This window comes from Choloepus didactylus, chromosome 13, assembly GCF_015220235.1.
Source record: "Choloepus didactylus isolate mChoDid1 chromosome 13, mChoDid1.pri, whole genome shotgun sequence".
Lineage (NCBI taxonomy): Eukaryota > Metazoa > Chordata > Mammalia > Pilosa > Megalonychidae > Choloepus > Choloepus didactylus.
Window position 1 is genome coordinate 85,629,313 of NC_051319.1, and position 23,850 is coordinate 85,653,162.

The 23,850-nt window shown below is 52.4% G+C and overlaps 1 protein-coding gene across 26 annotated transcripts in view; it reads left to right on the plus strand.

Annotated features, from left to right (window-relative positions):
• Window positions 1-23,558, plus strand: part of LOC119508506 (protocadherin gamma-C4) — a 179,762-nt gene extending 156,204 nt beyond the window's left edge. For 22 of the 26 annotated variants that reach the window (XM_037802124.1, XM_037802116.1, XM_037802120.1 and 19 more), the window contains exons 2-4: window positions 9,448-9,506; window positions 16,381-16,469; window positions 21,494-23,558. In XM_037802124.1, coding sequence (XP_037658052.1) covers window positions 9,448-9,506; window positions 16,381-16,469; window positions 21,494-21,720 — 375 coding nt within the window. In that variant the 3' untranslated portion in view covers window positions 21,721-23,558. Of the gene's footprint in view, window positions 1-67; window positions 2,293-3,020; window positions 6,459-9,447; window positions 9,507-16,380; window positions 16,470-21,493 lie in introns of those variants that run through there. The other 4 variants (XM_037802133.1, XM_037802112.1, XM_037802136.1 and 1 more) reach the window with 4 other exon arrangements.
• The last annotated feature ends 292 nt before the right edge of the window (window positions 23,559-23,850 follow it).

The window sequence follows — 23,850 nt, forward strand, 5'->3', positions numbered from 1 at the left end:
GATTTCCTGCTGGATACAGAGAGTCTGTCAGCTCGCAGGCTGCAGGTCGCTGGAGAGGTGAACCAAAGACACTTCCGTGTGGATTTGGACAGCGGAGCCCTGCTCATCAAGAACCCAATTGATAGGGAGGCACTGTGTGGGCTCAGTGCTAGCTGCATCGTGCCCCTAGAGTTTGTAACCGAAGGGCCTTTGGAAATGTACCGAGCGGAGGTAGAAATCGTAGATGTGAATGATCACGCCCCCCGATTTCCTCGGCAGCAGCTGGACTTGGAAATTGGGGAGGCAGCTCCTCCAGGACAGCGTTTCCCCTTGGAAAAGGCTCAGGATGCAGATGTGGGGAGCAACTCCATCAACAGCTATAGGCTGAGCTCCAATGAGCACTTTGCACTGGATGTCAAGAAGCGCAGCGACGGCAGCCTCGTCCCAGAGCTGCTCCTGGAGAAGCCTTTGGATCGAGAGAAGCAATCCGACTATCGCCTGGTGCTGACTGCTGTGGATGGAGGGAACCCCCCGAGATCTGGCACAGCGGAACTCCGGGTATCCGTGCTGGATGTGAACGACAACGCCCCAGCCTTCCAGCAATCCAGCTACCGGATCAGCGTGTTGGAGAGCGCGCCAGCCGGCATGGTTCTCATCCAGCTCAATGCCTCTGACCCGGACCTGGGTCCCAGTGGTAACGTCACCTTTTCTTTCAGTGGTCACACCCCTGATCGTGTGAGAAACCTCTTTAGCCTGCACCCCACTACTGGAAAGCTTACCCTGCAAGGACCCCTAGACTTTGAGAGTGAGAATTACTATGAATTTGATGTGCGGGCTCGTGATGGGGGTTCTCCAGCGATGGAGCAACATTGCAGCCTTCGGGTGGATCTTCTGGATGTAAATGACAACGCCCCCCACATCACAGTGACCTCAGAGCTTGGAACTCTCCCAGAGAGTGCAGAACCTGGCACCGTGGTGGCGCTCATCAGCGTGCAGGACCCCGACTCTGGGTCAAATGGAGATGTGAGCCTCCGTATTCCTGACCACTTGCCATTTGCCCTCAAGTCTGCCTTCAGGAACCAGTTCTCCCTGGTGACTGCTGGGCCCTTGGACCGAGAGGCCAAATCTAGCTATGACATCATGGTCACTGCTTCTGATGCTGGGAACCCTCCCCTGAGCACCCACAGGACTATTTTCCTCAATATTTCAGATGTGAATGATAACCCACCATCTTTCTTCCAGAGGTCACATGAGGTGTTTGTTCCTGAAAACAATCGCCCAGGGGACCTGCTTTGCTCCCTTGCAGCCTCTGACCCAGACTCTGGTTTGAATGCGCTTATCTCCTACTCTCTCCTAGAGCCCAGGAACCGAGATGTGTCAGCTTCTTCCTTCATCTCTCTGAACCCCCAGACAGGAGCTGTTCATGCTACTCGATCCTTTGACTATGAGCAAACGCAGACACTGCAGTTTGAGGTGCAGGCGCGAGACCGGGGCAACCCACCCCTTAGCAGTACTGTGACAGTTCGCCTATTCGTGCTGGACCTCAATGACAATGCCCCAGCCGTGCTCCGCCCTCGGGCCCGGCCTGGTTCCTTGTGTCCCCAAGCACTGCCTCCATCAGTTGGTGCTGGCCACCTAGTCACAAAGGTGACCGCTGTGGACTTGGATTCGGGTTACAATGCTTGGGTTTCCTATCAGCTCTTGGAAGCCCCAGATCCTAGCCTGTTTGCCGTGTCTCGCTATGCTGGAGAGGTGCGGACCGCTGTTCCCATCCCAGCTGATCTCCCACCGCAGAAGCTGGTCATCGTGGTGAAGGATAGTGGTAGCCCCCCACTGTCTACTTCTGTTACTCTCCTGGTGTCCTTAGAGGAAGATGCTCATCCAGTTGTCCCTGATCTTCGAGAATCTTCAGCTCCACGGGAGGGAGAATCCCGCCTGACCCTCTACTTGGCTGTATCTCTGGTGGCAATCTGCTTTGTCTCCTTTGGCTCCTTCGTGGCACTGCTCTCTAAGTGCCTGCGTGGGGCTGCCTGCGGAGTGACCTGCTTTCCGGCTGGCACCTGTGCCTGTCTCACTCGCTCTCGAAGGAGGGAGGGGCTTCCTCCTTCCAATGGGATCCTCCGAATCCAGCTAGGGTCAGATGATCCTATCAAGTTTGTTGATGTGGGCGGCCACTCTCATGGTTGTACACCCTTGGCTTCTGCACCCACTCGGAGTGATAGCTTCATGATGGTGAAGTCACCCAGTGCACCTATGGCAGGGGAGCCTGTTCGCCCAAGCTGCCCACCCTCTGATCTTCTCTATGGGCTAGAGGTGAGACCTTTGCAGGCTCAGCCAATGCCTGAGGGTTGTTCTGATCTAGGCATGTGGCTGGACTGTGTCCTAGGGAGTACTGATCTCTCTGTAAGAGCCCATAATAATGTCACCATTTTTGAGTGGTAACTATGTGGTAGTTGCTGTGCTTCAGGAGTGTTTTGTGAATTAACCAGAGAATTGTCACAGATTAGTACTTGGAGGTGGGTTGTGCCCATATCTGAGATTAAGAAGTGAAAGCAATTGGTGACCAAGAGCCAGGCTATTGTGGAAGCATGCTGCTGGCAGGTGGGAGCATGGAAAGGTAGAGCGCACAAAGGAAGGCTGCACGGGCAACCACCTTAACCCAGGTGGCTGCTTTCTTTACCCTTCCTGAAGATGGTGGGAGTGGGCAGAGAGCACAGCTTCTGGAGTATCTTGACTCCAGGTTGCCATTTCCCAGTAGACTGAGGGAGACTGATGAGATCTTTATACCCACACAGTATCTAGTCCTCCTTAACTTACTACCAAGAGAGTTATCTCTGAAACATAGCAGAGAGCACAAAGAGGAGCATGCTAAGGGAGTAGAGAGGCATCGATCAAGGTGGTAGCAGAGACCTTTTGGTCCAGGTCTTCAGAACTCCCAATAAACTCCCTCCTGGGATTTGAATTAGATGCAGTAGATTGTGGGGAGAGGCTTCACCTCTTTGGGAAAAAAGCAATAAGTGAAATCACTTAATGTCAGAAAACTGGTTTATGGCTGAGGAATTCATAGAGATAACCACTTAGGGGATCTTTAAGTAGAGTTCTCCTGAACTGGTAAAACAATATAGCCTACAGGCCAGGCCAACTCCTGGGTGATCTGCATCAGCCCCAGAAATGTTCTCTCTACCTGTAAGCTGTGACCCACATTCCATAGCATAAGTCTTGGGTCTCAGAAAAGCTGAGTCCTGTAGCCATCAACTGGCATTAAGATTTTCCTCCAAGTATTCCTGGAGACTCGGAGCAAGATGTTTCAGGGTCCTAACAAATCTTTTCTCTCACCCTAGCAGCGTTTGGCAGAATGGGTGAGGGTGGCAGGTGGCGGGAAACATGGGTTTTGCCTCTCCCATAGGGACAAATTTTGTTGCTGATTCAAGCAAAGTAGTGGAAGCTTCTGAAGTCATCCAGGAAGTTGCTGGGGCAGAACACTGAGGAGTTGTGTACCACTTTGTCTTCCCTGTTGAGCACCCTCTGAGCTGTCAAACTTTGCTGCCAAGGGGGTTGAATCCACCTGCAGCACGAAGTGAGTGTGGAGGTAGGAGGCTTCTGTGAGACAGACTTGCAGCGCCTGTTCCTAAGGTTTCCAGGACTGAAGAGACTTCATAATTGGTTGAGAACAGACAGACTTTTGGGCCAATCAGACTCAGAGCTGAGGTGGGGGATCTGCTCTTCCTGCCTGCCTCTCCTCCCCCAGCTCCCCAGCTCCGGCTCAGATTCAGTTCCCCACCACCACCACCCACCCCCGCCATTCAGTGACTGAGAAGAACTGCTGCAGGCAGGCAAACCTGGAAGCAGTTTTTAAGAGGCTGAAAGGAGACATAAGAGATTTCAGCTGCTGCATTCCGAGACCTGGATCTACCTTGGAGATAGGACAGCACCGTCCAGGAAGGGACCTCTGGGTCATGGGGCCCAAGACACCCCCACAGCTCGCTGGGAAATGGCAAGTGCTGTGCATGTTGTCCTTGTGCTGCTGGGGCTGGGTGTCCGGGCAGCTTCGCTACTCAGTGGTGGAGGAGTCTGAGCCGGGGACGCTGGTGGGGAATGTTGCTCAGGATCTGGGCTTAAAGGTGACCGATCTGTTGAGCCGCCGACTGCGGTTGGGCTCTGAGGAGAACGGGCGCTATTTTTCCCTGAGCTTGGCGAGTGGTGCTCTGTCAGTGAATCGAAAGATTGACCGTGAAAGCCTGTGTGGAGCCAGCACCGGTTGCCTGCTGCCAGTGCAGGTGGTGATTGAACACCCCCTGGAGCTAATCCGTGTGGAGGTAGAGATCCTGGATCTCAACGACAACTCTCCTAGCTTTGCCACCCCTGAGCGAGAGATGCGCATCTCAGAATCAGCTGCACTTGGGGCACGATTCCCACTGGATAGCGCCCAGGATCCAGATGTGGGTACCAATACTGTGAGCTTCTACACCCTAAGCCCCAGCAGCCACTTCTCTCTGAATGTGAAAACCCTGAAAGATGGGAAGCCATTCCCAGAGCTGGTGTTAGAGCAGCAGCTGGACCGGGAAGCCCAGGCAAGATACCAGCTGGTGCTCACTGCTGTGGATGGGGGCACCCCACCCCGGTCAGGGACCACCCTTATCTCTGTCATCGTGCTGGACATCAATGACAATGCTCCAACCTTCCAGTCCTCAGTTCTGCGTGTGGGACTCCCTGAGAATGCACCCATGGGTACACTGCTGCTCCACCTCAATGCCACTGATCCAGATGAGGGCACCAATGGCCAGTTAGACTATTCTTTTGGGGACCACACATCTGAGGCAGTGCGAAATCTCTTTGGCCTAGACTCTAGTACTGGGGCAATCCATGTGTTGGGTCCTGTAGACTTTGAGGAGTCAAGTTTCTATGAAATTCATGCGAGAGCCCGTGACCAGGGACAGCCTTCCATGGAGGGCCACTGTGTAATTCAAGTGGATGTGGGAGATGCCAATGACAATGCCCCAGAAGTGCTACTGGCCTCTTTGGTCAACCCTGTGCCGGAGAGCACTCCAGTGGGTACAGTAGTAGGGTTGTTTAATGTACGAGACCGAGACTCAGGTAAAAATGGTGAAGTGAGTCTTGATATCTCTCCGGACCTGCCATTTCAGATTAAGTCTTCGGAGAACCACTACTCACTGCTGACCAGTCAGCCATTGGACCGAGAGGCCACTTCACACTATATCGTTGAGCTGCTGGCCAGCGATGCTGGCTCACCGCCCCTGCACACACATCTCACTATCCGGCTCAACATTTCAGACGTTAATGACAATGCACCTCACTTCACCCAGCAGCTCTACACTGCTTACATCCCAGAAAACCGGCCCCCAGGCTCCCTTCTCTGCACTGTGGTTGCCTCGGATCCAGACACTGGGGATAATGCCCGCCTCACCTACTCCATTGTAGGGAGCCAAATTCAGGGAGCCCCAGCCTCCTCCTTTGTGTATGTCAACCCTCAGGATGGGCGAGTCTTTGCCCAGCGTACTTTTGACTATGAACTGCTGCAGATGCTACAGATCGTGGTGGAGGTTCGGGACTCTGGCTCTCCTCCATTGCATGCCAACACATCTCTGCATGTGTTTGTCCTGGACCAGAATGATAATGCCCCAGCAGTGCTGCACCCACAGCCAGGTCGAGAACGCTCAGCCCCCCAGCGTCTCCCTCGCTCGGCTCCCCCTGGCTCCTTTGTCACCAAGGTGACAGCTGTGGATGCTGATGCAGGCCACAATGCATGGCTGTCCTATTCGCTACTGCCACAGTCCACAGCACCAGGACTGTTCCTCGTGTCTGCACACACTGGCGAGGTGCGCACAGCCCGGGCCTTATTGGAGGATGACTCTGACACTCAGTGGGTGATGGTCTTGGTGAGGGACAATGGTGACCCTTCACTCTCCTCTACAGCTACAGTGCTGCTGGCTCTAGAGGATGACGACCTGGAGGAAATGCCCAAATCCAATGACTTCCTCACACACCCTCCTGAGCGCTCAGACCTTACCCTGTACCTCATTGTGGCACTCGTGGCCGTTGGTCTCTTATCCTTAGTCACTTTCACCTTTCTGTCAGCTAGGTGCCTTCGAGGGCATGCAGATGGGGACGGGGGTGGGGGCCAGTGCTGCAGGCACCAGGACTCTCCCTCCCCGGACTTCTACAAGCAGTCCAGCCCCAATCTGCAGGTGAGCTCTGACGGCACGCTCAAGTACATGGAGGTGACCCTGCGGCCTACAGACTCGCAGAGCCATTGCTACAGGACGTGTTTTTCGCCAGCCTCCGACGGCAGTGACTTCACCTTTCTAAGGCCCCTAAGCGTCCAGCAGCCCTCAGCTCTGGCGCTGGAGCCTGACGCCTTCTGGTCCCGCTCCAGTACGCTGCGGGAGCGGAGCCAGGTGAGGGGCTCGGCGCAGCCGGGGTCTGCCGTGGGGACGACACTGGAGAAGCCACCCGTCCACGTAAGGGACTTTGAACTTGTATCCACTCCTCTCCAGCGGGCCCAGCCGCTGGCTGCGCTCCACCCGACCTGCGGAGCCAATCGGACTGACTGTGCGGAACCAGAGGAGTGGTCGAGGAGGCGGGGATGGGGCTCTGAGCGCCGGGAGGTGCTGGTGGCCGGCCCAACAGAGGGAGGGAAGGTGGGACCGCCCCCCGCCCCTGCATCCAAAAAAGGCTGGGGCGGGCCGCCTGGCTGAGGGTCCAGGCCGATTCTCCAGCCTGAGGTTCCGGTGAATTTCTGGCGGTTTCCGCGGGGGTTGGGGGTGGGGCACGCGGGGGGCGGGGTTGGGGGTGGTGGTGAAGCGATCACAGACCTACAGTTGCAGACGGCGTCCTAGGCGCCGGCACGCTCCGCTGGTCCTGACGTTTCCTCCTCCGTTTCTCCCCACTCCCATCACCTGTGACGTCGCTGTTATCCTCAGTCCTCCCTGGCCCCCCATCACCCTCCCGCATCCGTAGACAGGACACAGGAGCGCGCGCAGGGCTCAGCGTGCCCTCCCTGCAGCCACGGGCCACACACGGCGCATGGGCTTGCCACGCCTCAGCTACACGCTCACTCGCACGCACCAGCTTGTACTGCCAGCTGCTGGCTGCCAGGTTCACACAGGCTGTCCCCGTCCCACACAGAGCTTTCTTCCCATCCACCTGTCGGCCTCAGAGGTACTCACCGCTGACCGAGCACTCACTGGTGAGGATCCCAGGTCTCTGCCGCCCAGGTCCTGGCAAGGATTCGTCCTCCTGCTCCCCTACCACCCTCTCCCATCTCCAGCCCCGGGCTGGATCGGGTCGCCTCTCCGCTGGCCTGGGTGGGCTGTGGCACCCGGACCTCGGGAAGGACTCTGGATGCTCTAGGCCTGGACTCTGTGATCCACAGGCCGGTGGATGGGCCCCGGGTCCAGCAGCCTCGGGTGGGCTGAGCTGCCCTGTGGCAGGCTGGGGAGAGTGAGTGGGCCTCCATAGGGGAGACAGCCCTGGAACCCAGTGGCACCAGCATTCCCCTTCCTCCCACAGGACACAGGAGTCTGGAGCCCCTGGCTCTGCATGCTCAGAGATCAGCTTCTGGCTCCACTGTGACCCGTGTGCCAGGCAATCTAGCGTCAGGGCCTTAGGGGGGTGGGGTTGGGGTAACAAATATTATCTGAGACTCCAGCAAGTCCTTCCCCTTCTGGCAAATGGAAAGCCATAGTGTCTACCAGATTTCTCGTGCCCTCGTATATGGAAAAACTTAATAGTGAAAAGCACAAGTTTTCACAATCTTGGGAACTTTTATTCAAAATATAGCTATGTCCCACTCTGCCCCTACTGAATAAGAACTATATTTTGAAAAAGCACCCCCAGGTGATTCTGATAGCTGATAGCCAGGGCCTTATTCCACACCTCCTTTGAGAACCACAGCATCTCATTTGCTTCCCTAGCAATGTAGTTGGATAGATATTAACACCCCCATCTTATAACTCAGTTTCACAAGGGGTCAAGTGATAGAGTGTAAGTGATGAAGAGTCTAACCTAGGTATGTCTATCTCCAGAATTTGTGCACTCAATCGCTTGGCACTTGGAACTTGTAAAGCTGGAGGGGGCAGAGGTGGAACTCTTTCCCTTTTAGGGCTATACATATGGAGAAAGGCCTTCTGGGGCTCCTCATCCCAGAGTAGCCCTCGCTGAACAAATTTGGACCCGCCGTCCTTATTTAGGTTTTGAGTTTTGCCCAGCAGCTCAGCATTTCCAGCCTATCATGGCCCCTGCATGTCAGGGTAGATTCTACTGTGTTTATAACAGTAGCTGAGGGCTGGTCATTCCAATGTCCTTCCCCACAGCAGCCTCTGAAAGGTGGTGGTGACTCCTGCTGCACCTGGGATGCTTGGGTTTCTGGGTTCTGTTCCCATCGCTGTCACTTGTGAGCCTTGTGGAGAATCATTTGGTAGCCCTGGTTCTTCCTTCTCCCCAGTGTAACTCTCTCTGCTCCTTGGAGTGAGTGTGAGAATTAATTACCAGCTCACCCCAGAACCAGTGAGGAGATGGCTCTACGAGAGCTTCATGAGAGTGTGTGATGGGATAACACACCCTCTGAAAAGACTGAAAGGAACTTAGGAGTGAAGTGGCTGTCAAGAACCCCATACCTTCAACCATGTGGGCTACTGATCAGTCCCTGGAAGCCCTGAAGACTTAGCTGGCTCTGCTTGGAGGCTGTGGGAGCTTGATCCCTGCTGGGCTCCATCCCAGCAGTTTTCTCTGTCCCAGACAGAGTGGCCTTGTTCTCTCCTCCTTAGAGGCCATTATCTGGCAGAGTTCTGTGGGTGAGAGGTGTCCTGGGGCTTGGATACCTTGCAAAGGCCCAGTCTGGCATGACTCCTAAATTAATAATGTATTTAGCTGTGGGAAGGGATCCTTGAGGGCCAAGGGTCCGGAGGAGGTGTCTCTCTGAATGTGTTACTGCACAACCTGGCACAAAAAGGGTTACCAGGAGCAGCAGCCATCTTGCTGCAGAGGATGCTTTGTTGCCAGCTGAGGAGCTGAATACATTCATTCTAGGGCTGGTGAAGTTCTCATTGGAAAAAAACCTCCTCTGCCATGTTTGGGGGCTTTCTCTGCATCTACCACCCTCCGTCCCACAGAAGACATTTTTCAGCCCTTGAATTTCAGCTTGGAAGTTCTGAGCCTGGGGGAAGGGAGGAAGCATTTCGTTAGCAAAGGAATCTGGGCTTGCTCACTGTGGTCAGATGAAATGTTCTTTTATCCCTTTGTCGCCCATACCTTGGACCTCTGAAACCTGAGGCGTATTTTGTCTTTGGAGATGTGTCTATCCCTCCCCCACCTTATCCCATTTTCTTTCCAGTGCTGCAGCTTTTCTGTGCCTACTCCCCTCCCCCCACCCTGCCCGTCCCCACGGGCTCAGGTGACATTCTGACTCCTTTTTGGTACTCAGCCCCTTTCCCTCTGTTTTTTCCACAGCAAGCCCCACCCAACACGGACTGGCGTTTCTCTCAGGCCCAGAGACCTGGCACCAGCGGGTAGGTGACTGACTCTCCAGCCCACCCTCTTCTCTGCGGCATTTTCTCAGTGATGACGTGGGAGGAGATGGGGGAAGGGCTCAGCATTTGCTATAAATGTCTTCTTCCCTCAGTTCAAGAATTCAGGGGATTTTGGTATATTTGGTGCTGGCATTTGGGGCTGGCTCACAGACTCCAGAAGGAAGAGGTGCCTACCCTGACTATTTGGAAGCTCAATTCACATATTCGTTCCCCACCTTCTCCCCGTCACACCCACGCACACACACACCTCACACACACACACCTACCTTTCCCTATCTCCTGGAGGCTCTGTGGGACCAAGGAATGGACTTAAGGTGGTCTCTGGGTGGAGGGAAGGCATTTTATACCCGTCTCCTGCCTATGCCTCTCTCCTCCGGGTTGGGCTGGGCTGAATCCTGACCTGGGGTTCAAGCAGAGAAACACGGGACAAGAGGAGGAGGCTGTCAGCAGTCAGAACCTCCTCCAGAGCCTGAAGAAAGGGGCAGAGGCAGAGGGGAAGACAGTCAGGCAGCTGTGAAGAAAGCGGAGGCTGCGAGGCCGGGGGTGGGGCTGAGGCGGGCGCCCCTCCTCCAGGCGACCCTGTGGCCTCCACTTGTCCCACCCTGTCTGCCTGCAGGCCTCTCATCTCTGCCCCTTTTCTTGAGTCTGTCTCTGCCACTCTCTTATCTTTGTGTCCTTTGCTTGGTCTCTATCTCAGTTTGCACCTCCACCTCTGCCTCTCCCTCTTGGTCTCTATCTCAGTTTGTCTTCATTGCCACATCTTGGTCCCTGCCATTTGCGACGTCGCCTCGCACTGTGCCTGGCAAGGTGTAGGTGCTCAATAAATGTGGAATGAATGAATAAATGTGACTCTTCCTTAGTCTCAGTCTCTGTTTCTCCTTTCTCTCTGTCTCTGCCTCTCTGTGTTGGACCTCTTGTCTGTCTCTCCTCTTTCATCCTTTCCTTGGGTTCTGACTTTGACCTCTTTATTTCTTTGTCTCCCACTATTTCTGCTTTCTCCTGTCTGTTCTCAGCCTCTCTGGGTCTCTTTCTTTGTCTTTGTCTCTCTCCGTATACCTCTCCATGTCTGTCTGTCTTTTTCTGCCTCTTTGAGTCTCTTTCTCTGTTGCTCCTTTCTTTATCTTTTTCTGTCTCCCTCTTTTCCTGTCCTTTGCTCTGTGTCCCTACCCCAGTCTCTGTCTCTCACTTCTTTGTACTTCTGGGCAAGCCAGCGCACACGCACGCCCCCCACATGCTCTCTCCCTCCCCCGGCCCTCACACACGGAGCCTCCACTTCACACCCTCCCATCCAGGCTGCTCCAGCTGTTCTTTCCAATCGGAATGAACTCCTGCTGAGACAGGAACCCCCTGTGGGCGGGGGGGAGGGGAGACTTCGGCCCGAAAGACCTTCCATTGGTTTGGAGGCAGTGGAATGGGCTTTGCGCCAGACCTCTCTGTTAGAAGTCAGGAACCTGATTCCTAGGAGCCTGGGGAGTGAGAGGGAGGGCAGGAGCTCGGGCTGCCTCCCCTTGCCTCCTTGCTGGCCGGGCACTTACTTCCCCCATTTCCCCAGACACTACAGATGCTGAGCTTCTGGGCTTTCCTCTTCACTCCTGCCCCCCACCTCCCCAAATAAGACCCCAGGAGGCTTGGTGTATCGTGGAGACTCCAGCTCCTGGGCATGTGCAGTCCGGCCACTGGCATCAGGATCTCAGAGCACCTTCCTAGGAGGCCCTGGAAGCTGCAAACCAGAAGGCTTAGGCTGCCCTTGCCCCTGACTTGACCCCAGCTGCCACTCCCAACTGCCGGCCCCTAGCCTGTAGCCTTCCTGTAGGTTCTCCATTAAGTCATTCATATATTCATTTATTTATTCAACGGATATTTATTGAGCGTCTTCCATGAGCCAGGCCCTGTGCTAGATACTGACCCATAAGAGTGAACAAGCAGACACAATCCCTGAACCCATAGGGCTTCAAGGCCAGCAAGGGAATCAGATAATTGATAGCTAATTACACTAAAAAACAAAACAAAAACATCTGTTTACAAATCATAAGTGCAGAGAAGCAGAGGGTAATGGGAAAACGGGTTCAGGGATGGCTGGTTGGAGGAGGTGACATTTGAGCTAAGACAAAGAGAAATACTAGGCAGTTTGTCTGCCCTTTAACTGCACTCACCCCAGGCCACACACTGGTCCTGGAGCAAAATTCATTACTGAATTCTGGGTGCCCCATGGGAACCCCATCAGTTGTCTCTGAGGTACCCTCTGCCTTCCCCTGACTTAAGTACTGTTTCATGAGTTGAAAGGCTTGGTGATCTGGAAAATGTGTGGGAGCTGTTGGAGTGATGGAAGAGAATACCCAGGAGCTGCTGCTTCCTCAGTTAGCTTGAGGGGAATGGAACTGACATTTCTGATTCAGCTCCAAAACATCCAAGATGAAATGTGTTAGGGGCCCAGTCCAGCAAATTCCCTCCCTCATTCATTCAATAAATATTTTTTAAGCAGCTACAGTAGGCCAGGCAGTATTTTAGGTGTGGGGGATCCAAAACAGACATGGCCCCTGCCCTCAAGGAGTTTACAGTCTGTTGAGGGAGACAGATATTAGCCAAATAATCACAAAATAAATCTAAGATAGCTACCGTAAGTAGGACCTGGTAGTGAGGGCATATACTAGGGATTTGACCCAGTCAGGTAGCAGGAAGGACATCCAGAAGGAAATGAGATGATGCTGAGATCTAAAGGATGAGTACAAATTAACCAGGTGAAGAAAAGAAGGGGAAGACCATCCCAGGAGGAGGATGTGCAAAGGCCCTGTGGTGAGGCCTCAGGAGTAACAGAATGATAGGAAGTTTATTCTTTGCTGCCGTTCTGATGATGCAAGTGGAGTAAGGGGATTAAGGGGGGAGGTGTCTCTTATCCAGTGTACCCCTGGCTCCAGCCCTCCCCTGCCTTCTTCCTCCCCATTGTCTTGCCCAGTGCAGTCCAGCCAGTCTGGTCTGGCACAGCAGGTTCAGGGCAAGGCTAGTAGTGCTGAGTTCTTCTGTAAACCTAGTTCGAGTTTGAACCAGCTCCAGGTCACACTGCTTAGACAACAGGGACAAAGACCCACATTTTGGAGTACCAGAAAGTACCTGCCTGCCAGGTGCTCCTCCTTCCCGTGCCCTCCTTCTCAGGTCATCCTTTTGGCCTCTGATCCCAAGAGCTGTTGTCCCAAGAGCTGAGCCCAGCAAGCCAGTTCCCCCTCCTCAGGCTGTAACCCAGTCCCAGCGTCTGCACGGAGGAGGGAGTTTCCATTTGGCTTCCCCAGGCCTCCACCCTGTTCCCCTTCGATGGCTCCTTACCACCCTTCCCCAACTCTGGATCTCCTTCTATTCTGCCTCCTCTGAGAGACACTGTTCCTGCTCTCCCTCAGATTGGGTGTTCTCCACAGCCCCAAAACTCTCCTCCCTGCCCCTCCCTCCCACCTGTCCCACTTTATCCCCATTTGACCCCTTCACCCAGGCCTCACCCCCCTGCCTCGGCCCTGCCCCCCAGGAAGGCCCAGACAGCTCAGTCAGGCTCGAAGTAAGGACCCCTAGGTTTTCAGGGAGACAGAGGTGCCTGAGGTCCCCTCACTGGAGTCCAGTCCTCCTAGAGGCACCCCCACCCTCGGTGCCGTCTTCACACAGGAGCAAGAGTGAGCTATAAAAAATTAAATCTGATCACAACAAACCCCCTTTTAAACATCTCAGTGGCTTCCCAGAGCCCTTAGTTTGAGGCCAGAGTCTTCAGTGTCCACTCTGCAGCCCCAGCCCCTGCCCTGACAGCGCCTGCCCTGTTGGGCCATAGCAGCTTTCTCTTACTCCTTGGAACCCGCCAAGCTCCTTCCAGCCTCAGAGGTCTGGGGTGTATTATTCCCTCTGCCTGGAAAACTCTCTCCCACAGCACTACACCTTCTCCTGGGTACCTTAATTTTACCATTCAACTTTTTTTTAAATGTAATTTTATTGAGATATGTTCACACCCCATATGATCCATCCAAAGTGTACAGTCAATGGCTCATAGTATCATCATATAGTTGTGCATTCATCACCACAATCGATTTTAGAACATTTTCATTACTCCAAAAAAATAACAAAAGTAATTAAAAAAAATTACACTCAAAACATACCATTACTGCTCAACTTTTATTATGCAATATTTCAAACCTATTGAAAAGTTGAAAGAACACCCAAATACCCTTTTTACCTAGATTTACCAGTTGTTAATATTTTACACATTTGTTTTATCTTCCTCTCTGTACACTCATACACACACACTTCTTTTCTGAACCATTTAAAAGTAAGTTGTGGACCTGACTGCACTTGAAACGCCTCAGTATGCATCTCCTAAGAGCAATAACGTTTTCCTAAATAACCACTAAAGAATTATCACCTGAGGAATTTAACATTGATACAATAATATACAGTCCCCATGCAGATTTTCACAAATGCTCCCAAAATCTCCTTTCTAGATTTTGTTTGTTTTTAATCCAGGATTCAGTCAAGGAACATGAATCACATTTGGTTGCATGTCTCTTTCATCTCCTTCAATCTGGAACAGCCTCCCCACCTTTTTTGTTTGTTTGTTTGTTTTTCGTAACATAACATTTTAAAAGAGTCCAGGCCAGTTGTCTTCTAAAACATCCTGCAGTCTGGATTTGCTGATTATTTTCTCATAGTTAGATTCAGGTTGGACAAGCTTGGTAAGAATCTTGTGTGGGTGAGACTGTGTCCTTCCCGCTGCCTCACATCAGGAATCACCTAATGTCAGTTTGCCTCAATATCATGAGTGCTAGATGTGTTCACTTGTTTAAGCAGTGTCCCCAGATCTCCTCATTTTAAAGATATTTTTGAATATTTGAGATTAGTAAGTAATCTGTGGCTGATACTTTGAGACGATGCAACAACCTTCTACCCAATTTTAGTTTTTTTGTATTCACTGGTGATCCTTGTCTGAATCTGTTTTTGCATCAGTGGTTACCGAGAGGTGGTTTTCTAGCAGTCCTTACATTTACTTAGCTGGCATTCTTAAGCCAATCACCTGGGTAATTTCTTCAGACTTACATTTTGCCATCTTTTTCTCAAGGAAGCCTAGACTGACTGCCCCCCTAACACTGACTAGGTCAGGTTTCCGTTATACCCTCTGGTAGCCCCTGCTCTTTGCCTTCGTGGCACTAGTCACAACTGCAATTACATAAATGTGAAGTTATTTAACGTCAGCCTCTCAATGTGGACCGTGAGCACCACAAAGATGGGCAGCTACTGCTCAGTAAGTATTTGTTGAATAAGTGGACACAGAGTTCCAACTTTTCCCACTTTGGGGAAGGAAAAATGAGATTCCTGCCTTCCTCTCCAGCCCTGACTTTACGTTTGCTATGGCGGTGCCAGAGCCATGAAACAGCTGTGTGCTCTGTTCCAAGCCTTAGCCTGAGTTCCTCTACCCGGGGGTGAGAAATCCCAGATTATGGAAACCATAAGCAGGGGCAGACCTTGGAAAAATTGTAAAGAAGCTCTTGGTTCCACTCACCCGCTATGACAAAAGGCATACTTTCACATCTTGCTCGCCTTCGTGCCTTCAAGGCCTGCCCTGCAGCCCTTCTCCTGGAGCCAAACCCTTCTTACTTCATAGACACCTAACACTCTCCACTCATTCAGGCAACAGTTATTTATTGAGGAACTTCTGTGTGCCAGATGTTGCCGGATTACCTAACGGGCAGACTGTGTGTTCCAACGGGGCTTCCCCTCCTCAAAAACGCAGAAAACAATAACAACAAAAAAATTTTTTTAAAAAAAGAAAAAGAAATGAATTAGTCTTGAAACTTAAAATAAAAAAAAAAAAAGAAAAGAAAAGAAAGAGAAAAAGCATTAAAATAGTTACTATAGGAAAAATCCAAATAGGGTTGGAATTCCTTAGTGCTATTTTAGAATTTAGTATTTTTTAAAAAATTATGATTCGCTTTACATCATTTTCAATGCTCATGAGCATGTCTAAAGGTCTTAACTGGGTCCAGAAGCCTCAGCGAGCTCCATGTGGAGGGGTGGATGGGGTAGACAGCAGGACCAGTGATGCTAGTGCCACCACGGGGATGGGCCCTGGGGGTGGGAACACAGCAGACACACCTGACCCAGCCTGGGTGGGTTCAGGGATATCTGCTCTGACGCATTTTGTTGTTCATACAACCAAGGCAAATGTTGAGGGACTGGCATTCTAGGGAGCACCTTCTTCCCAGCATTTCAGCAAGGGAGAGTTTGTGGGATTAGGGAAGTGCTTCAGAAAAGGTTTGGTCATAGAATATTTGGAAGCAGGGTTGGGGTGTCTCTGTAAAATAGGAGGGGAGAGTTCTTAAGGCCCATGGATTTTATCTTGAGGGCTTAGGAAGCCATTGTAGTGATCAAATTTGGGTCTTAAAAATCTCTCTCTCCCCACCCAGGGCATCTCGGGGCCCTCCTGCATCTCCTCCTGGGTTCTCTCTAGGTTCCCACCTCTTTCTCTATCTCTGGGACAGTCTCTCCCATTTCCCACCTTCCCTGTCCTTGGGAGAAGTTCTGGCCTCCATCGCTGTGACAGTAGGTCACTGCTTTCTTGTGAAAGGCAAGCTGCAGCTGATGCCTGTCTGTTCCTGTATGGGACCATGGTAAATGCATCTGAGCCAGTAGAGAGCTGATGTGGGGAGCTGTCTTCTAGATATCTGGCTTCTGTGTGATTTTATCAGTTGCTTCCTCCTTGCTGGAAGGGAGCAGGTCTTGGAAGTAGGGTGGGGATAGGGTACTAGATTTGGGAGACCTTAGGAGGACAGGAAGGGCACAGGTTAATGTGTTCTAGGAGATTTCATTCACCATTCCACTCTTTCCCCAGGTCACAAAATGGCGATGAAACTGGCACCTGGCCCAACAACCAGTTTGACACAGAGATGCTGCAAGCCATGATCTTGGCTTCTGCCAGTGGTAAGTTTTGCCAACAGATGGTATGGGATCTTGGGGCTTCAGGATGCATCCCAGAGCCACCATCCCCTGAGACTGGATCTCGACCTTTCAGCTGGTCTGAGTGGGCATCAAGACAGGCTAAGGCACAGCAGGAACACCAGAAGGACTGGGGGCCCTGGGGTGGGCAGAGAGGACTGAACAAGGAGTGAGCTACCGAGGAGAGGTGGGGAGTAGTGGTTAAGGGTCTAGCTCTAGAATGGGACAGCACAGGTCGGGTCCTACCTGTGCCACTTACTATCCTTGTGACTTTGGTCAATATACTAAATCTCTCTAAACCTCAGTTTCCTCAACCAAGTAATGGGGAGAGCGGCCTCAGAGAGTTGTTGGGAGGATGAAATGAGATGATACCATAATGCACTTAGGATGGGCCTGGCCTACACAAGCCTCCATCAGTGGAAGCAGAAGTGGATATTTCCAACACAGAGAACACACTGTGGATATGTGAGTCTCTGCTCTTTTTTGCTGCCCCCTTCCAAAGCAGGATTTTGGTTTTCCTACAAGGCTAGAAAAGAACCTCACATCAGCAGAGATTCAGCAAATCATTGTCCCTGAGGAGCTCCCATGGTCCTGAGCAGGGGAAGCAGAATAATATCATTAGTACTTAAGAACATAGATTTTGGAAGTGGCCCACTTAGCTGTGAGTCCTCAGGCAAATTACTGAGCCCCTGTGAACCTCGGTTTTACCTACTGTTAAATGGGTGCAATAACATAAGACCTCATTGTGTTTGTTGTGAGGGACAAATGTTAGGCATCATCACAGATTAGCGGAGAGTAAGGGCATAATTCATGGTAGCTCCAATTGATTATTATCCTTATTGACCCATAGGGATGGAAGACAGAATTAGAAGAATGCCTATTATTAAAGAGTAGCTTCAAGGGCAGCAAATCCAGGCCTTATATGGAGGTGGGCAGAGGATTAAGGCATTGATTGGCCTTATAGACTGAACTGAGATCCCTGCCCTATAGTATGCCTGGAGGATTTGTGGGTAGAGAGGTAGGCAAAAATCATAACAATAATCACCGTCATCACTCCTCTGTACTGCACATGCTGGACAAACGTTATGGGCCTCATGTCAATTAATCCTCTCAACAGCTCTTATTTACATTTGACAGATGCTCAAGGCCCCCAGTTTCAAGCTGCAGAGCTATAATTCTAACTCAGCCTGACTCCAAAGTTCAAGCCCTTTCTACTACCATCACCATACGAGGCTTTAGATCAAGCCTCAGTTTCCCTTTTAGCCGAATGGGTCTAGACCCTGAACTCCTCTTAATGCCCAGAGTTATTCTCCTAGATTAGGGCTGGCAGATAAAATACGGGATGCCCAGTTAATTTTGAATTTCAGATACATGACAAATAATATTTTGGTATAAGCGGGTCCCAAATGTTGCATGGGACATACTATACTAAAAATTATTCATGGTTTACTTGAAATTCAAATTTAACTGATCACCCTGTATTTTCATTTGCTAAATCTGGCAACCCTACCTCAGATCTCTGTGAGGCTGGATGGGGCCAGACCTGTGGTTGGTGAAGGGGCAGAGGAAGGGACAGGGAGCAGAGGCAGCCAGTCTCCTGAAGAACAGCTGTCTGGAGGGACCTGATTCCAGAAAGGCAGATATTGGAAAGAGGACTGAGTCTGGAAAAGGCAGCTTGATCTGGGAAGACGCCAAGTCAGGCTCTGGAGGGAAGTAAACAGACAGTCAGGTATATTTAGCTGTTGTGGCCTTGAGCCCTAAGGCCAGGAATGCAGGCTTTTCAGTCTAAATGTAGACTTTAAAAACAGAAATGGAGTCAGTATTTACAGCCCCAAACCCTCCCAGAAGGTCTCCTGGAGCCAGGGTCACACAGGGTTCCTTGGCTGTCAGGGCTCCACTCCTCTGGCCCACTTTGGGCCTGACCCTGGGCCCTGGGGAATGGGCCCTGGGGGTGGAGGTGGCAGGTCAGGCTCCCACTCTCACTTTCACGCCTGCTTCCTGGCCCTGGAACCAGAGATGTTACTGGACTCCAGCCCAGGCAGGCCCATGGGGCTGTGGAGGGGGAGTAAGCAAGAGGGAGAGTAAGAGCTAACACTTGAGAGGCTTTTTAAATAAGCATTTGGGAGGAGGTGTGCCCTGGAGGAGGCTGCGGTTTGCAGCTCCACCAGCTCTGGTCTTCCGGTCTGGCTGGACCAGGCCTTCCTGGGCTGCTCTCTGGAGTTGCTCCCTCGGCCCTGGACTAGCGGGGAGAAGGAAGGGTGCCCGGAGAGTGGAGGAAGCTCATGGAGCTGGGACCTGAGTTCCCAGGAGTATAGTGGCTGACACAGGTTGAGGAAGAGAGCTTCACTCCTGCTTCCTCCAGGCCAGAGGAGGCCCAGGTTCTTTCGTGATATTTTTCTAAGTCTGTTTCTCCTTGGACTGAGGAAAGATTCTGGCCCCTGCTCAGTGTGAGTCTTGCTGGGGTAGAGAGGGGCCATTGGAGAACTGATTCCTTAGATCAAAGATGGCACTCCAACTTCTTCCCCTCTGATTCGTGGATGGGGAAAGTGAGGCCTGAGTGATGTGGGGTCTTGGCCAAGGTCACACGGCTCTTAGTGGCAGAAGGGACCAGACAGATCTCTGGTGCCAGCCTCTTTTATGACACTGGATTTCCACAGCTCTCCCTTTCCCAGTCCAGCCTCACCTCACTGTACCCCCACAGGGCCTCAGCCAAGGTCAGGCTTGGTTGTCTTCACCCACCCGGGGTGAGGGGCTTCTCAGAGACCTTGGGCACAGGTAGGGATGGGCCTGGCTTCTAGTTCCCTAGTCGGGCCCTTCCTGTCTTTCTTTTCTGCCTCCCTCCCTTCTCCCTTTTTCTCCACATTTCCTCCTCACTCTCTTCTGTGTATGTGTGCACCCGTGTGTATCTCTCTCCCGGCCCCCCTCTCGCTCTCTCTTCCTCTGGCACCTCTGAGGTCTCCCCTCTAGCCCCTAAATCACTCAGGAATCCCGGCTTTTGGAGCCGGCTCCGGGCCCCTTCCCCCACCCCTTCCATTCCCAGGCTGGAAGAGGCTGGGGGCTGGAGGGGAAGGGGCGGGCTGGAGGGACCTGGCTCCCTCCCGGAGTTAATTAGGGAAAACAGAGAAACGTCAGTGGCTTGCAAGGGCTGGGGGAGGGGCCAGCCTGGGGAAGGGTAGAAGGAAGTGGGCAGCTGCTCGCTCCCACTCAGCCCCTCTTCCTGGCCCCAAGAGGACCCTCAGACCCAGGGATCTGGGACTTGAAATGGAGGCTGTAGAAACCTGAGAGCTGGGATGTGGAGGCAGAGGGACCGAGGCTCCTCCGTCTTTCCCTTCCTTGCTGGTATCCACCCCCCCACCCCCACCCCCGCTTTATGCCGTTCTTTGGAAATATTTCCTGTCTCTCCATTTTCTCCATTTCTCAATCCCTGGTTGATGTCCCAGGATTACTCAGCCTCTCCGGCTTTAGTCACGCTCTCTACCCGCTCCCAGCGCCTGGGGGTGGGCTTAGAGGGGACTGGGAGGGAAGCGCTTCAGCCGGCAGGACTGGGGCGGGGCTGGGCCTTCCCGGGGCTTTAACCCTCTCACCGCCAGAGGATTTCAGGGCCTCCAGCCTCCAGCAGTGAGCCCTTGTGAACTCAGGCAGAATGAGTCAGAACTCCTATTTTTACACTCCTTGGCACAGCCAGGGAGAGTGTAGAGTGGAGGAAATGACACACTGTATGACAATAATAACAACAACAATACAAATAGCAGCTAACATTTATTGAGAATCTACCTATTGCCTGGGCACTGGGTAAAGCCCCTTTTCATTTACTACTCACAAAAACCTTATGAGGTAGGTACTTAAGTGCTTTTAACGTTTAAAGTGCATACAAATCACTTGGGGAGCTTATGAAACTGCAGATTCTGAGAGTGTGCATTGCTAACAAGCTTCCAGGTGATGCTGAACTGGGGCGACAACATGTACTTCTCTGGGCCCATTTCTGCTTCTGTACAGCGGGAAGTTGGGCTGCAGGTGGCTCTGATGTCACCTAACTCTGATACTCCGAGCCTACGTCTACACTGTACCCCAGGATCACCATCATCTCAGCCTCATGGAACATGGCTCATCCTGATCTTCTCTTGCCTCCTTTCCCCCTGAGTAGTGACAATGTCCAAGCTGGTGGTCGTGGTGGTGGCTGGGTTCTGAGTAGGATACACTCAGGTCTGAATCCTGGCTCTGGCGACACTGGCTGGTATCACTTTTCCCTTCTCTGAACCTTGGTTCCCTCATCTGTTGAGTGGGCTCAAGACCACACACCTCCTGGGTGGTTGTGTTGAGGTGAAAAGCTCTCATGCCTGTAAAGAGAGAGCTTTAGGCAGTAGGTAGTCATTTGCCGTTATGGAATGAATGCCTGAAAGAGCACCCTCCTAACTGGTAACAGAATGACCGAATGTCTACTAGTGCTGGGCACTGGTTGGAGAAGGATAGGAGGATGTACAAGACACGGTTGGTGCCGTTCAGGAGCCCTGGCCTAGTTTGGAAGCCAGAGGTTCCCTTGAGAAGTCCCTGAAGAAGGGCTAGGGCAAGGATTTGAGAGCCAGTGTCTCAGCCCTGACAAAAATAATAGCTAGCATGTTTTGAGCACTTGCCATGTACCAGGCACTATTCTAGGTGCTTTATATACAGTATCTTATTTAACCTTCACCCAAACCAGAAGTGGTAAATACTAATATTATCCCCATTTTACAGATCAGAAAACCGAGGAGGCATAAGGAGGAGAAGTAGATGTGTGCAGTTAATAAGTAAAAGGGCTAGGAATCAAACCCAGGCTTTCTCGCTCCAGAGCCCCTTAACCTCTATGCTAAATACCTTGTGGATAGAGACTGCCTTGGCGGCCACTGCGTTCCCAGTGCTCAGTGCAGTCAGGGCCAGGGATGCTGTGTAGTGTTCATTAACTGCTTGTGCTATAAGTGAGTAATTGCTGGGGACCCTAAGTTTAGTACCCTGACCTTCCTCTGTCTCTGCAGAAGCGGCTGATGGGACCTCCACCTTGGGAGGCGGTGCTGGCACCATGGGCTTGAGTGCCCGCTACGGGCCCCAGTTCACCCTGCAGCACGTGCCCGACTACCGCCAGAACGTCTACATCCCTGGCAGCAATGCCACACTGACCAACGCAGCTGGCAAGAGGGATGGCAAGGCCCCAGCAGGAGGCAATGGCAACAAGAAGAAGTCAGGCAAGAAGGAAAAGAAGTAATGTGGAGGCCAGGCCTGGAGCCACAGGGCAATCTCCCTCCCCTACCAGCCCAGCCCAGCCTCCCCCTACTTGTACCCAGGCTGCAGAAGTTCAGGGCTCACCCCCAGGATGCTGGTAGGGGCTAAGGCCATGCTCCCCTTGGGAAACAGAAACAAGTGCCCAGTCAGTCACCCCCCTTCTCTGCTCCCAGGGGGTTGAATATGCAAAGGGAGTTCTGCTGGGAACCCCCATCCAATCTCTCTCAATGCTGTGCCCGGGGTAGGGGTGGGGTGATGGGATTAGCATAGATGCCAAGAACCATTTATCACACCCCCTTTAGTTACAGCTGAACTCCTCCATCTCCCAGGTATAATCAGGCCCATCCACCCCCTGCCTTCCTCTCACCCCACCCCACCTGACTCCTTCAATAGCTCCTCTCTTGAGTAAGATGGTTGGGGTGCTGAGGTTAATAGGCGCCAGAGAAAGCTCACTGTTCTAAAGAGTTGGAAGGGCATCATGACCTCTTGGCCTCTCCTTCAATTCTCACACTTCCTCCAAAGCATGGTTTGGTGCCAGTCCCTTCACTTCCTTCTAGAGCCTGAGACCATAATCTAGTTTTGGGGGACACAATCACCATCCCCACGGTACTGATGCATGCTGGATTTAAGGAGGGCATTTTGCTACCAAGCCTCTTCCCAATGCCCTGGGGACCAGTCTTCTGTTTTGTTTTTCATTGTTTGACGTTCCGACTGCATGCTGTGACTTCCCTACCCCCTCCCCAAACAAGAGACTCCATTGCATGTTCCAGAGCAGTATGGGGTGGTAAGAAGAAGGGAAGGACGTGGATGTGGATGGGGGGGAGGGGCGGATGGATAACCCCTCAATTAATAGGTCTTGCAGGTGGCTCTATGTCCCCAGGGCACTGACCAGATCCCCAGATTTCAGCCATAAATCAAGCACCAGGCTGGCCCCTCACCCCACATTCAGGGTTCAGCTCCGGCAGCCAGCTTTAGACTAAACTACCAGGACCAATGGGTTTAAATTGGCATTACAGTCCAAGGAAGCTCTCTGAGGGTGTGGGTGTGAGACTAGGTCCCCTGGAGAGGTCCAAGGGGCCTCTGTGGGTGCTGGGTACTCCAGATGTGTCACTGGTGGAAAGGACCAATGAGGCCCCAGCAGGGAGGGAGGGCCAGCTAGGCCATTCTTGGTCCCTGGGTCGGGGAGGCAAGGAGCAAGAACAGGGGCCAAGTGGACCAAAAGTCTCAGCCCAGGATCAGGACTTCACGGTACCCCTGCACTCCTCCAGCCTCAGTCCTTCACCTTGCCAGGTGCCATTTCTTCTCTGTGAAGATCATTGCGCAGGCCTCCAGTCCGCCCCACAGTGGCCAGAGCCTGGTTAAAGTCCCCCAGTGCCTCCTAGTGCATAGACCTTCCTCAGTCCACCCCCTTTCTGCCCCCCCCCCGCCCCCCCGGTCCCGTTCATCCAGCGGGACTGCGAAAGAACCCCACTCCAACCCCTACCGTAGTGTAGAGCTCCCTCCCTCTTCGGGCTGGTGTAGAATAGCCAATAGTGTAGTGCAGTGTGCTTCTTAACGTGATGGCGAGTGGGCAGCAGGCGGAGGGCTCTGCGCAGCTGTCCGTCCTTGAATCTGCCCGCGGCAGCCCGTGCTGTGTTTTGTGCTGTGTCCACGCGCTGCGGCGACCCCTTCCCCTCTACTGACTCCTATAAGCGCTTCTCTTCGCATAGTCACGTAGCTCCCCATTCCACCCCCTTCCTGTGTCTCACGCAAGTTTTATACTCTAATATTTATATGGCTTTTTTTCTTTGAAAAAAAATAATAAAATGGTTTCTTCTGAAAGGCTGAACGTTTCTCTGGCATGTGTGGACGAAGCGATGAGCCGAGAGGTGTGAGGGAAGAGGGGGCTCGGGAGGCGATGATTGTGATGGTGTCTTAGTTTTGTCATTGTGTGCTTAGATGTTTCTGAATTGTGCCGTGGTGTGTGTGTTGCTGTATGTTGCCTGTGAGTCTGTGTATGACTGTCAAATGTGGCTGTGTATGCTTGCAACATTGTGTGTAATCGGCTTGCGGGTCTGTAGGGGGTGGGGTGGGATCTTTGCGGCGTGTCATTGTGTAATTGAGTGTGCAGTTG